The sequence below is a fragment of the Macaca thibetana genome, chromosome 13 (genome assembly GCF_024542745.1).
Source record: "Macaca thibetana thibetana isolate TM-01 chromosome 13, ASM2454274v1, whole genome shotgun sequence".
Taxonomy (NCBI): Eukaryota; Metazoa; Chordata; class Mammalia; order Primates; family Cercopithecidae; genus Macaca; species Macaca thibetana.
The window spans coordinates 67,009,873-67,023,744 of NC_065590.1; the positions used below are offsets into that span (position 1 = coordinate 67,009,873).

At 40.6% G+C, this 13,872-nt stretch overlaps 1 protein-coding gene across 15 annotated transcripts in view; it reads left to right on the top strand.

The window, feature by feature from the left end:
* SLC8A1 (solute carrier family 8 member A1) overlaps window positions 1-13,872 on the top strand; it is a 387,052-nt gene that overhangs the window by 327,400 nt on the left and 45,780 nt on the right. For 10 of the 15 annotated variants that reach the window (XM_050753303.1, XM_050753305.1, XM_050753307.1 and 7 more), the window contains 3 exons: window positions 598-666; window positions 6,293-6,423; window positions 10,431-10,530. In XM_050753303.1, coding sequence (XP_050609260.1) covers window positions 598-666; window positions 6,293-6,423; window positions 10,431-10,530 — 300 coding nt within the window. The remainder of the gene's footprint in view (window positions 1-597; window positions 667-6,292; window positions 6,424-10,430; window positions 10,531-13,872) is intronic. The other 5 variants (XM_050753311.1, XM_050753309.1, XM_050753310.1 and 2 more) reach the window with 1 other exon arrangement.

Genomic DNA, 13,872 nt, shown 5'->3' on the forward strand with positions numbered 1-13,872 from the left:
TGGCCTACCTTTGCAAAACCTGAAGGTGTACATAACATTCTCCCCTTCAGACTGCTCAGGAAATAAATGTAGTAAGCATATCCCCAGGTGTTGTATTACTTGACCCTCAAACAAACCTGTAACATAGAACAGGTACTATTACCACCATTTTACATGGGGAGAAACTGGAGAAATGGCCTACTCAAGGCTATATTGTTGGCAGTAATTGGCTTCACAACCAAGACACCTGCCACTATACCTTCTGATGTTCCATGATGCTTCCGGAAGCGGTACCTTGAAGGACCTTGGTATAACATTTAAGATACCTGTAGGAATCTGGCTGTACTCACTATCATGGGGCTTGTGGTTTGTTAACATAGTTTGGTTTGGCTCATGAAATACTCGCTCATCTCTGAGCAATGATCTCCATCAGTAACCTCCACCAGAACTCCCTTCTGTGACCTACCTAGGGGTGACCTATGACCATTTAATCCCCAAACTAACATTGCTTGTGATGTGTGCATCTGGTTTTAATGTTTAGCTTACTAATTCCACAGAGCTCTGATAGCAAATCAATGCAATCCATTCTGCTGATTTTTCTGCCTGTCCTTTTGCTAGGCCAACCTGTCTTCAGGAAGGTTCATGCTAGAGAACATCCGATTCTCTCTACTGTAATCACCATTACAGGTACTCATTTCATCATGATCTTGAAAACCAAAGCCTCCAAGAGTTCTTTTTAATCTTAAAGACATTAGAGTCATGCATTTTAGCCCCTCTCCTCTCTAAAACATTGCTAAATATTGCTGCAGCTTCTCTGGCAGCCAGTGGTACGGTGGATCACAACAAAACACAACCATGTGAGGGCAGAAAAGGAGCACTGAGGAGGGGCCAGCATCGGCCTGCAGAGAAGACTGATCCCATGGCCTCTCTCTCCCGAGTTTCAATATATTCCAGATTTCTTGCAAATATTTCATCTCACACATCAGTTTTTATCCCAAGTATAATGAAGTTTCTTTATTTTATCAGAGATGGGGATTCTCTCTGTCACTCAAGCTGGAGTGCAATGGTGGAATCAGTCACAGCCCACTGCAGCTTCAACCTCCTGGGCCCAAGGGATGCTTGCACCTCAGCCTCCTGAGTAGCTAGGACTATAGGTGTGCACCACCATGCCCAGCTACTTTTTGTACTTTTTGTAGAGATGGGGTCTCACCATGTGGCCCAGGCTGGTCTGGAACTCCTGGACTCAAGCAATCCACCCGCCTCTGCCTCACAAAGTGTTAGCATTACAGGAATGAGTCACAGTGCCCAACCATGAAGTTTCTTTTAAAGCTGAGCTGCATTTCTTCCCAGAGCTGCCCTTGCTGCCCCCAGGCAACATGGTGTTAGCCAGATATGCACAGATGATAGTACATCTGTGGGGTTTCTCCATAGGGGAAATAAATGACATTGACAGGGTGACTAGAGGATTACACAGCTGTCCCAGATCTATTATAGGTTTAGAGCCCAAATATCATCATTAGAGATGATATTTGGGTCTATATCATCAGTCACTTTAGCCTCCAATCAAAGAGGCCAGCCACGTGCTAAAAATTGTCTAGAGAGACCTCTGCTTTCTGACGTGTCAGGCTAGTTCTGAGTGGAGGATCAAAATGATCTGGAGCAAATTGTCCCACCACTGGCCTTGTACGCTTCTCTAAATTCTACATTGTTTGTACAGTTTTAAAATGTGACTCCGTTAAAGACTCTCAGCAGTGTCCCCTGAGGTAAAGATCTTGATAATGAGATGGACCTTACGGGTTGTTTTGTTTTCACACTCCCAGCGCTTCATCTCTTACACTGACACTGCTTCAAAATGCAGCTTGAACCAGAGAGCATTAGAAACAGCTTTCTCAAAATGCTGCTTTTCCCAGATGCCAGGTACCTATGAGCTTTCATTATTTGCTATTGTTTGCGAAATCAATTACTCAAGAGAAGGGAGATCCCCCACTGGTGATTCTACTCTAGGATTGTTTTATGTCCTGTCAGTATTGATTTTAACAGTAGCTGTTAATTGTGCATTTGATCAAAAGTTGTTTGGATTGGTTAAGACTATGATGTTATGTAATCTATTCCCAACTTCTCAATAAAATATGGCGAATTTTAAAAGTGTGCATGTACACTCAGGAGGAGAAAGAGTATATTTTCCATCTGAGAAACAAAACTGAAACCACAGCATGTTATGTCACTCTGCAGAAGTAAAGAAATGAAACTGACCTCAACCGTAGTAAAATGATCCGCTTTTGATCTAATGCTCGAAGAGAAAAGGAAACAAAATAGATGATTAAAATTTTACAAATGCTGTTAAACCATTTCCCTATTCAACAGAAAGTATCTAAAGACAGAAAACAGTTCTGTTAAAAACTAGATTTAGCTCTCATTTTTACCAGTCAAAAATCGAGACCATAAATTTGAATTTATCAGTATAACTGTAGAGCAATAATATAATCTATACAGCTGCCATTTCTCAGTTACATATAAATAAAAGTTTATAATACTTAAGTCAAAACGGCCCTGACCCTTCCATGACCCTATACCATTGTACTTTGATTTCTCTCTGCCTGAAATGAACCTCCTCATTCCACCACCTCCTAGCCATCCTTACCATCACCTTCACCAGGCAATCTTCTATATGTGCTTCAAGGTCAACTTCAAATAACTCCTCTTTCCTGAAGCTTCCTTAAGGGAAGGAAGGCTTCCTTCCCTGACTCTCTTTAGGCCAACTGAGTTGTTCCCCAACCCTGGTCCCCTAGTCCTTATCATGCCTAGAAGTTGTCCATCGTATATTCCTGTCCCTATTACATCATAAGTTCCTGGAAAGTAGAGGGGGAACTGCTGACAAGGTATGGAGTACAATGACATGTGCTCAATGAAAAAAGGATCCTTTTTTTATAGGTCGAGCAACTAAGAGGCTTTATTAACAGTGAGGTGGAGAGTCACACAGCAAATACTTACTGAGCACCTACTATATTCCATATAGTGTAACAGGTGCCAGAGGATGCAAGGACGGTTCAAAGCAAAACGAAACTTACTGTTCTATCTCAGTGAGTTTATGTGCTGGATATTTATATGTAAAGATAATTAAAAATTTAAAAAACAGTATATGAAAATGTCCATGCTTTATACATGCAACGAATATTAAGGAATTAATATAAGGTTAGAGTGGTAGTTCTTAAATCTCCTCACTCATCAATAGGGAGTTATTTCATACCAGAAGTGGTGGGGTTTTGAAAGATAAGTAAGATTTAACCAAATGAAAATTGTGAAGCTTTTCCAGGTGAATACACAAAGGGATAAAAGTGTGGAATTAAGAAATCCAAGTCCCTTTGAAGCAAGAGTGTAGCAAATGATAGAAACAGTGTGCCTTACTGTTTTTTAGGTTAATATGAAATAAGTTAACATCATATATCCTTAATTTTTGTCATTCCCATACCACTTTGGTTGCATACTAACTATCCTATTTACTTAATGTAATTTTTAAAATTGCCTCATGTTTATACTTTACTAAGTTTGTTGTTGTTTTTGGTTTTTTTTGGTTTTTTTTGACTGAGTCTCGCTCTGTCGCCCAGGCTGGAGTGCAGTGGTGGGATCTCGGCTCACTGCAAGCTCCACCTCCCCGGTTCACGCCATTCTCCTGCCTCAGCCTTCGGAGTAGCTGGGACTACAGGTGCCCGCCATCATGCCCGGCTAGTTTTTTTTTTTTTTTTTTTTTTTTTTTTTTTGTATTTTTAGTAGAGACGGGGTTTCACTGTGTGAGCCAGGATGGGATGGTCTCGATCTGCTGACCTCATGATCCGCCCACCTCGGCCTCCCAAAGTGCTGAGATTACAGGCGTAAGCCACCGTGCCTGGCCACTAAGTTTGTTTTTAAAAGAAAACTTTAATTCACTAACACAGGAAAACTAGTATCATTTGCCACAAATAGAAAGTAAAATTAAAAAAAACTTTACAATGGAACAAAAGTTATTAAATTGTAGCTAGATAATGGCAAATGCTCTATACCTGAGAACTATTATGACTATCTATCTTAAAAGGTACAAGTCCAGATATTAGAAACTAGTTACAGACATAAGAGCACCAAATTAAGCATTTCTTCCTGATCAGAAGGACTGAAGGATTTTTGGAAAAGAAAGAACCTTTTCACTCACTGTATGATTTGACTTCATTTACTTAATCCACATCCAGTTATTTAATACCACGATCAAAACCAATTCAGTTTTGAGAAATGCCACACTTAACAATGCTACCATATCACCTTTGTTTTGTAATTTCTCCATTTTTTTCTATGCAGATTGCCTTGAGTCCCATTAAAAGCAACTTGTCATTTATAAGTAAACTACAAAAAGAAGGCTGTAATAAATATTCTCCCCCAATAGCTTCAGTTTAAATAGATGTCCAAGTTGTAATATTCCTTCTGAGAAAACCATTCTTGTTCTGTGTAAGTCTTCAACTCATCCATGTTCAGTCAAAGGTTCGAACAAAGATGCTAGTATAAACTACTGCTACGAAAACTACCAATAACATTATCCTGGGTTCAAGGATCAGAAAGCAGTGGTAATCAAAATTATTAATTTCAGTGCTGGGTAAATTGCACTTCATGTATCTCAGTCAACTCTCTTGACTAGACACACATAATTTTGCAAGGACAAATCTTGGAGAACCAGAACCCTTTGCCCTCCCTTGGGTCGTAACTTCCCAATCCTACTATAAAAAAATATTACCACTTTTATCCTTGTCCCTCTCCTTTGCCTCTGCTAACATTCAGCAGCTTCTGGCCATCCAAAATCATTTATTTTTAGTCTTTGTCTAATTTCTTTGGTGTCCTGTAATCGCTGAGGCTAGGAAAGCAGATTTTAAAATGGGCTTTTAGGAAGACACTATAAAATATACACTAAAGAATTAATCAATATGCTACATTCCGCTTTTGCCTTTTGGTTTTGACCTTTGAAATAGTAAATGCTGGCAGTGCGTCTAGCCCATTCGCTCCCTGCCCTCAGTGAGCAGCTAGCCTAGGAGGAACCATTCCCTGCACCAGTTGCTAAAGCAATAATGGAGCCACCATAGCACAGTCCGAGGCCATGGGTCTTTGGAGGTAATGGGAGGTATGGACTTCTACAGAAGCTAATGTTTGAGTGCACCAGGCAGGAAGCCAGGACCAAACATCCCTTTTATTGGATGTCTCTTCAGTCAACAGCCCCCTGTTGGAGACACTTTGTCCAGAGGTCCTAGAAATGAGGCCATCAGGGCTGAGGTCTTTCCATATCACTGACACTGTTTCATTGGAGACAATGTTCCTTCCACTTAAATCTAAGAAGTAGTAGCTTGTCTAGTTTCAGCATTCTAGGCCTAAAGGATAAGGGTAATTATAGGACCAGTGTTTGTCCTTCTTATGTGCATGGCCTTTTCAGTCTGGGATTTATCCTAATGACCTTCACGCAGAGAGAGCCAACTGTGAGCTTCCCCTCATTAATGGGCTCCTGGAACCATTAACATTTTCTCAGCACCCACTATCCTCTCCTGGACTGTAAGCTACATGGTGGTTCTGGAAATAATTATGCTCACATGGTCAGTGAGTATTTTAACTCCCAAAAGGCCTCACCCTCACCCTCCCTGTTTACTTTAAGATTAACATGGACAAGGTTTTCCTAACACATTTTGGCTTTGCACCAGATAGAAGCAGCACTGGAGCCCAAGCATCCCACAGAAACATGCAATGGATGTTTTGCTGTTTAACTTGCAACAGGGTCTCTTGGCAAGAGGGAGGCTAAAGTCAGAATTTCCTATTCCCCATCTCTTTGGACCTCAGGCATTTTCCATTGTCCCTAGAAAGTAGAGAGGAAGAGGCCAGACTCCACCATCTCTCAGGGTCACTCTAGCACTTTCAATTGTGTTTCCTTGTGGTCACGTCCTGAAAGAATGTGTACAAACAGCCAACTGAGCCAGCGTCACAGGGAACAGCTGGGTGACTCCCTTAACATAGACAACATACAGGCAGAGTCTTTTCTCAGTGACATACCCCATACATTACTTTTCCTCAATTGCACTTTTGCATGAGCTTAGATTGTGAGACATTATTATAATCACTTGCTGTCACAGTGATATGCTGCCTTACATGCCAAGTGTCTGTCCGGCTCTTCCCTCCAGCATCATGACCTCACCCAGGGCGCTTTAATAGGTCATTAGGGCTTCCTTCCCCCTTGGCTTTCCTATGGCAGGATCCAGGGATTTTCAAATGAAATAGAACACAGTGCTTACTCTCTGATACTCCCGTTTCACAGATGAATATGATGACAAGCAGCCACTGACCAGCAAAGAGGAAGAGGAGAGACGCATTGCAGAAATGGGACGCCCCATCCTGGGAGAGCACACCAAGTTGGAAGTGATCATTGAAGAATCCTATGAATTCAAGGTGTGTTCACCAACACTGCCCACCAGGAGCCAGGCTCATCTTGGGACAGAAACTGTTCATGGTGTTGGCCGAAGCTATAAGGTCCATCTGGAAAGAATGGTAGATGTAATTTCAGGAACAGGCTCATGAATTGAGAGCCTTTGGAGCCAAATTGGAATTATAGAGTTAGTCAGGAACCAAGGAGTCCTGTAAACCAAACAGCATCAGAACCAGGGCCCAGCAGGAGGCATCCATGACTGCACAAGATCAGAGGTGCCCCAAAGGGAAGGTTTAATCTGAGGGGATAGCAAGGAAGATGCAAAGGTGGATCCTAAGAGATTGTTATGTGTGGAAGAAACCAACTTCTATTTCAAAATGCTAATAAATCTGTCAGAGCAAGGCGTTCACACTGCTGAAAATTAGGGGAGGGGGGTTTGTTTTGGATGGGGATAGTAATGTCTCCCTATGGAACATCCCATTGACAAGCTCTCATTTATATGTAATCATCCTCTTCAGATCCAAGCACATTTAGTACAGTCAATATACCGAAGGTATAGTGCCTGCAACCAGAGTTTACAGTTGAGCTGATGAAATTGGATTCCCAGTTCTCTAGATGATAAAAGTCACTTTTGCAGAAGTTGAATGTGTGGGTCTCGAGATGGAGCTTAAGACTTTGAAGTGAAATTTCCTGTTGATCCTTACTTAGCTGCTCCCTCTGTCCCTGTGTCCCCTCCCATCACTTCTCCCCTACATGGTTCTAGCATCTGGGAAGACCATAGGGGGAGAAACACCTTAGTTCTGCAGTGGGATATGAAAGGTGCATCCCCTCTCTTGCTTTCCAGAATTACAAACCCAGAGCACAGCAGTATTTTACCTGCTTACTTTTCAAAAGCAGACACTGTTCCTGTTTGAAACACCAGAATGAAGGTTTCAAAAGAGAGAATCAGACCACCAATTTAGAAGTTTCAGATTTTATCTGGACTTCTCATAATAGTCCCCTCTTTTCCTTTAGCTGGATCCATTAATTATTTTTTAATTTAGTTCACAAACGGAGGTGCCTGATAGGAGACAGGTGGAAAACAAAATGTCTTTGAAATTAAAGTGGAATATTTTAAGATAAAAATGCAATTAAACTTTAGGCCACTGAGAATCTATCTGTTAACTCTTCTTTCACACATTTCCATCGGAGGAGGGGGTCAGGGGGTAAACACTGGAACCAATGCTTTCTAGGCAGATCCCAATCATTAGACCCCCACCGTATGACACAGAACTTGGCTTGGTGCACAACCATGCCTGGAATGTGCACAAGTTCCCTGCAATTCCAGAAGTCCGGGAATCTGACTGTCCATTTCTGGTGATCCATCTACTCATCTTTTCTCCGTGTGTTCAACCTCACTCTTCCTCATTCACCTTCTTTTCATTTGGAATCAGAGAGCCTGGTGCCATTTTCTGCAGTAGAGATTCTAGGGGTTGGTATTCCTGAAGCAAGCTTGCCCCTGCCCTTTGCCTGGGTTATCCTGGGGAATTGTGTGTTCTCTCCCTTATGGGATAATCCCCAACCTTCCCCTTCCATGCACCCATGACAGGAAGAGCAATCATAGTGACTTCCTATAAGAAGCATTAAGTTAAATAAGGCAGGGCACAGTCTTCCAGGCAGCAAAGCTTTTTTGGGTCCAAAGTCCTTTCTGGTAACCACTACAATGATCTGACCATTTGAAAGTCCCCCGAGTCTCTACATGAAACCAGTTGCTTGGGGTACTTATACTTGTAGGATAGCTTCCATAGACTATTTCCTGTCATCTCTTCAAAGTTCATCAGTGTAGTTACCATTAATACCTATAGGGCATGTTAGCGGCATGTTTTAGAACTGCCCTTAAGTATCAGCTTTGATTTTATATTATTTAAGAAATTTCTTTTACTAGAACATAGGTATTTTAAAGAACTTACTCAGAGCTCCCAGAACTGTGCTAGAGACCCAAATCTGGGTGATGCCTTACAATGGCCCACTCTTCTTTACCCACTGAGTTCTTGTTTACGATGGTGTGACTGAGGACCTGGTTTTAGTAACACCCATGGCTGAGGGTGAGGTTTTCACAAGCCTTTGAAAATCTAGTGCAGTGAAAAACTGGTCACTAGCATTCAGGAACCTCCTAGGTAAATACAGACAATAGTGTCCAAGTTCAGGTGTCTGAACTATATCTTTATTCACTCCCATTTTTCCCATAGGTCAAGGAAGGATACATACACAAATTAAGTCCTAGGAAGAACCCTGGCTATACTATAATCCCCCAGGGTTAACATGAACTACAGTTTAAAATCTACCCTGGGTTTTACACATAGAAGTTTAGTTTATCTTAAAAAGTTGTTCTTTAGCAGCTATTGCTTGCGGAAAGTCTGTGTTCAATGTTAGAGAAGTTTATTTGTTCAATTGTGTGTTTCCCAGGTGATGGGATACTCCGTCATGGATTCAGCACCAAGAGTGCCTCTTTGGAGAGAACTGTCCCAAGTTTCCATTACATAAGGAAAAATGGAGGTCATTTCTTACTACATTCTACAAGGCACTTTGAATTTGTATCAATGAGGATGGTCAGAGTACTTGATGAGATGTGGCTGAGTTGAGAGAGGAAAGACGGATGCTGATTATGTGCTTCAAGTTATGGTGGCCAAAAGCAGTGATGGTTACAGCTGTTATCAGGGGCACCAGCAGTTCTAGACACAAAGCTAGAAGCCGAAAGCTCATCACCCTAAGGACATACAATTCAGCCAAGAATAATGTCATGAATACAGAGTGAGCCAGCTGGAGATGGGCCCTTTCATGCTTATTATCGTCTGAATGTTTCAAGTCGGTTCCAATGACTCTTATTGAGCAAACATACTTGATATTATGATTTGGCTTTGGCCTTAATACAAGCCCTTTGGATAGCATTTTGCTTACTCCCAGTTAACTGAAAATGTGCTCTCTTAAACCACAGTCAACTCAGGTACATTGCATAAAACACATACAGATTTTGACCTATGGCAAATAATGTGTTTTCTGCCTCTTTGCAATTAGTGGAAATTCGAGGATGCTCTGACAGCAAGTGTGGGTGTTTGGTAGACTAGTCACTGTGGTAGTTTCTTGGGAAGAACAGCCTTAGTGTCTTGGAAATGGCCCTTCTCCCTGTAGTTGCCATGACTGTGGTAGTGCTTTCAGTGCATCTGCTTACTTAGTTTTCTAGTGAACGTTTGGCTGCTCCTGTTGTTACATCAACTGAATTTAGAAAGCTAGAGAGTGCTGATTGTACAAAACAAGGTGCTTAAAAAGTTCCAAAGAAAAATAAGGGGTATGCAGCACAGTGCCAGTAAAGCAGGGTAGATTTAGGGCAAGGTAAACTGCAATGTGCCCTAAACCATAAGAACTGATCTTTTCTTCTTGTCTTTTTGTCTATTCTTGTTTGCAATAGGAATAGGGTAAACATGGGATTCTGTAACAGGCAAGAGGCTGACAAAATAGTACCCAGAGAAAAATCCATTTATTAATGACCATGCAGCAGGCAACCTGGAGACTCCATTATCTGGCTACATTTCATTGATAAACAAAAAACAATAGTGATATTTCTTGGTTTCATAATGTGTTTGTCACTTCGCCGGCTATTCGCAGATATGTAGTGCTGAATAGAGCATATATTAATTCAATTGCAGATGAAACACTACTGATGAAACCAGTAGAGAAGCAAGTTGGTAAAGCATTTGGGGGGATGGATGGGCTTTTGCAGCCTCTGCTATTCTAAACACTGAGGCTATTCTTCATTAGTCAGTGAAGGAGACTTGTATTTGCTACAAAGAAGTTTCCATTTCAGAATGTTTCCAACTAAAGACCATGCTTGTTTGCATAATCATAACAGTGTTTGATGTCAATACTGTTGTTCTGAGCCTAACATCTGCTACCCTTTATATAACTCTGGAGTTTCAAAATCAACAAGGTCTTAGATTTCCTGAGGCCTTAACAAACCCAGCATTTATTATATTATTCTTTTCAACCTTTCTAGAGTACCGTGGACAAACTCATTAAGAAGACAAACCTGGCCCTTGTGGTTGGGACAAACAGCTGGAGAGAACAGTTCATTGAAGCTATCACTGTCAGTGCTGGTGAGTGCCTTTCTCTGCATATTATAAATTACAACTGACCAGTCTGAGCTGAGTTTTCCTACTGTGACTACTTGGTCTATGGCAAAGCACCAAAGGGCTTCCATGGCAAAATTAAGAGAGAAATAAGTGTATTTGTTACATGTATGCACATTTTAAAGACTAAATTGACTATCTAGATGAAGCAAATGTCTTCAAACATGACATTTTTCTCCATCTATATTGCATCTTTCTCTCTGGAAATAGACAAGATAAATTTAAAGTGTTTTGTGTCTCTAATTCATGAATAGCCAATCACTAGGCTTTGTCTGGAAAATTTCCTGTAAGCAGCGCAAAGGTGGCCAAGTGAAGATCAAGAAGAAAGCAGCAAAATCCTAGGTGGAAGGGGAAGACATTAAGACACTTGACCACGACCATCTGCATCATTTTACACTCTCTTCAACAACATTTAACAAATACATGTTTGCACTGGCTCTAGAAATAGAAATAGAATTACATTCTGTTTCTTTTTGCACAAGCAAAGTACAGAGTTTTATTTAGGAAGATCCTACAAAATGATGTGTTTTTCAAACTCAAGTAGTCAGAAACCTGAGGGAATTAAATACAGAGAGAAGTGTCCTCTTCCTGTATTGTCAAACCCTGTCCATTATTTGTGTGATTGTATAACAATAGAGGAAAGTCCCTCTTAAAGATTCATGAAAGCAATGCTGTCTTCAGATTTTTTTTTCCCCTGTTCTTCTGCTCCATCTACACTGGCTCTCTTTAAAGATCCCTGCAGGCTCATCTTCTGCAGTTGCAACTAATTAACAAAGGTAGAGTTTCCTAAATACGTAGTGATTCCCAAGCTGTAAAATTTGGAAACTGCATCACTATCATATGGGCCATGATTTCTACCCCAACTCCCTCTTTCCAGTCTTCCACAGGGTAATTTGACACATCTCCCAAGTGCTGTGGGAACAGAGGGTAGTAAAAGTTTTATGCCTGTTTGTCATTAGTGCTGTTTATAATCTTGCTTTGGTTTCTTGCAACTGAGTATACAGTGGGAATTTATGAATATTAAATCGTGGGTAACTGCTCAGGAGAGTGGATTTGGAATTTGCATATAAGCTCTAATAGAAGGAGGGGTAAACTCCCTTTTATTTCTTATGTTTTTCTATAAATCTAAGATTAATATGTGAGGCATGAACTATACTCCCTCTTCACAGAACTAAGCAGACAAAAATCGCTAGAATAAGAAACTGCTGACGAAGCCAATAGTAGAAAATATTAAAAATAAACTCTTTTATGGGCCTTGACATGTTAGAATTGAAACATTAAAAGCATCCTAAGCCTTATAGTGAACCATTTCTAATAATTTCTAGGTTTTCTTAGCTGCAGGTATATGAGCGTCTGTATAACAACCATAAGCTGGTCATCATTCCTTCGTTTTTCTATGTCAACTATTGTTCTTGGTGCAAGGCACATGACAGCCAATGAAACAAATACCCCCGCCCAAGTGGAGCTTACAGTCTACTGGAGGATACAGTAAATCAGATAGATACATTAAAATAAAGTGTATTTATGATGATAAGTTTGTCATGGAGGAAAGCAGAGCTGTGGAGGGGAACAGGAAATACGCATAGGGTCTGCAATTTCAGAGAGATGGCCGAGATGACCCCATCAATAGACATATTAGGCCAAATTTGCTTTTCTAGCAGTGGAGTGGTTTACTCTGGTTCATTCACAGAGTTCTGTGACTCTCAAGAACAAGGAAACATTTTATGACCAGTCTACGGCAATAGAAAAGGGAAGCTTTAAACAGTGAGTGGGATTATGCTGCCAACAAGGCCAGTGTCATGTATGTGATTCTGGTGAGAATAGGTATACAGAGAAACAACTATAAAGATGTTAATGCTGCCTTACTTCAAAGAGGTAGATTTCGACTTGCAAACACTTTCATATGTTGTGTTTCATGAAATCCTTTTAACGCTATAATTATCATTATCTTACTGAGGAAGAATCTGAGTCTGAGACAGGCAACATGTCCTTAGAACATAGCTCAGATCCTATATCTAATGAAGACTAGTCCAGTGTGCTATCTACTGCCCTTTAGAAAGAAGGAAATTCCAAAATGAGGAAAACTGCTCCCTACTCTCACAGAGAGACTGGCCACATCACATTACCTGCGGCCATGGTGTCATCATTTCACGATGGCACTAACTCCTGCCCAGATCTTTTGAAGAATTGTTAATAACTGAGATGCGAAGCCTCTCAAGTCTTCTTGTCATACAATATATTGTGCTTTATGTTTCTAAAAGACTGCTTGGAAATAAGGCACAATTGCTTAGAAATTCTCAGGCTGCCGGGTAAATCGACCTTATTTACAATTTTGAGAGACGACATACCAGAAAAACAAACCCATGTTTTAAAAGCACCAAATTATACTCAATTACATGAAGGGCAATTTTAAAAGTTCATTATTTGTCATTATGATTAAATTTAAGTGTCTAAAGAATGTCAGTATTTTTAGGCTATTACATAGGCAATAAAATTTGTAAAGCAGCATTTATTGAAGTCAGACTTTCATTGGATTTTAAAATTTCATGGCTAAATAGTTGAGAGTCAGAAATATTTGCCTTATTACAAATATTAAATTGCTTTTAAAGGGCTCTGAGAGGTTCCTTTGCAATTTTCTGTACAAAATTGATTCAATATATCTCACTAAACAAAAATAATAATTTTGTAAATAGGGGTTTGCTTTTCTTTCTCAGTAATTGTATTCAAACTGGTTTCAAAGTCAACCCTGTGGCAATCTTCTTGGCCCTCTGCTTTTTCCGAATTTCATAGCTCAGTACTTGGGCCTCCTATGACCATAATGATTCTGCAAACCCAGTTCTTATAATTCCATAGTTGAAGAGTTAAAGGATTTATGAGAATCCAGAGATTAGGAAGGGATTAAGCAGTTACATCCTGGCAGTTCTCCTTCTGTTTCTTCCTGGGTTGAACACTAGGAGCAGTGGGTTCTGCAGTTCAATGGCTGTCAAAGGCTTGCAAGGCAAGTCCCGTACCATGAGGTGCTGTTAAGATGTGCCAGCAATATGCCCTTCTCCACGAAGCCTGCATTCACTGTCCAGTTTGAATTGTTCCCAAATCTCTCTCCTTCTACCAGGGCAGAATGGTGGGTTGACTTTAAAAAATTGTGTGCCAGCTGAGATATCAAGGGAAATAGGTGTGTCAGAGAAAAGGGCAAACATTAGCTGGATAAAGGGAACCAGGATGCCGATGCCAGTTCCACGACCACCGTATTGTTCTTCACAACAGCTTTGGGCAGAGGTGAGGCAAAGGAGAGAATGACTGCAAGGCTGG